The sequence below is a fragment of the Sinocyclocheilus grahami genome, unplaced genomic scaffold (assembly GCF_001515645.1).
Source record: "Sinocyclocheilus grahami isolate Dianchi unplaced genomic scaffold, SAMN03320097.WGS_v1.1 scaffold27284.1, whole genome shotgun sequence".
Classification (NCBI taxonomy): domain Eukaryota; kingdom Metazoa; phylum Chordata; class Actinopteri; order Cypriniformes; family Cyprinidae; genus Sinocyclocheilus; species Sinocyclocheilus grahami.
Genome location: NW_015520330.1, coordinates 2,151 through 2,608, shown reverse-complemented (window position 1 = coordinate 2,608; position 458 = coordinate 2,151). Strand labels below are relative to the sequence as shown.

General features: G+C 39.7%; 1 protein-coding gene across 1 annotated transcript in view; it reads right to left on the bottom strand.

Moving 5' to 3' along the window:
- Positions 1 to 205: 205 nt before the first annotated feature.
- Positions 206 to 458, bottom strand: part of LOC107580218 (von Willebrand factor A domain-containing protein 7-like) — a gene marked incomplete at its 3' end in the record, with an annotated part of 1,990 nt that continues 1,737 nt past the window's right edge. Inside the window, exon 3 of the mRNA XM_016265953.1 lies at positions 206 to 392. Within this exon, the coding sequence (XP_016121439.1) occupies positions 206 to 392 (187 nt within the window). The remainder of the gene's footprint in view (positions 393 to 458) is intronic.

Here is a 458-nt window from a genome sequence, read left to right as displayed (position 1 = left end):
AATGTTACGGTTGAACCACTGATGGCAGATGGACTATTCTGATGAGGTCTCATACTTTTCTGGACCTTGACAGTGATTAATGACAACATTTTTATTTTGGAGTGGAGTATCCCTTTAAGAGAACAACTCCCAGCTTTGCAAGTTATAAAATCTCTTAAAAGTTTAAGAAGGTTTGTCTAAAGATATGAGGAATATATCTCCATACCGAAGGTAGTTATAGTTTCCTATAGCTCCACGGATATCCTCTAGCAGCTCCATTGTGGCTTCAGCTGCCAGGTTCACAGCATTCTTGTGGAGATTAGCATTATGGGAATGGCTCTCATCTTTACTGATCCCACCTTGAGGATTCTGGCTACTGCTGAGATCAGTCTCCCCACCATGGCTACATTTTCCTTTTACACATAAAAGACAAATAAGAGCAGTGTTGGGGAAAGTTACTTTTAAAAGTAATGCATTAC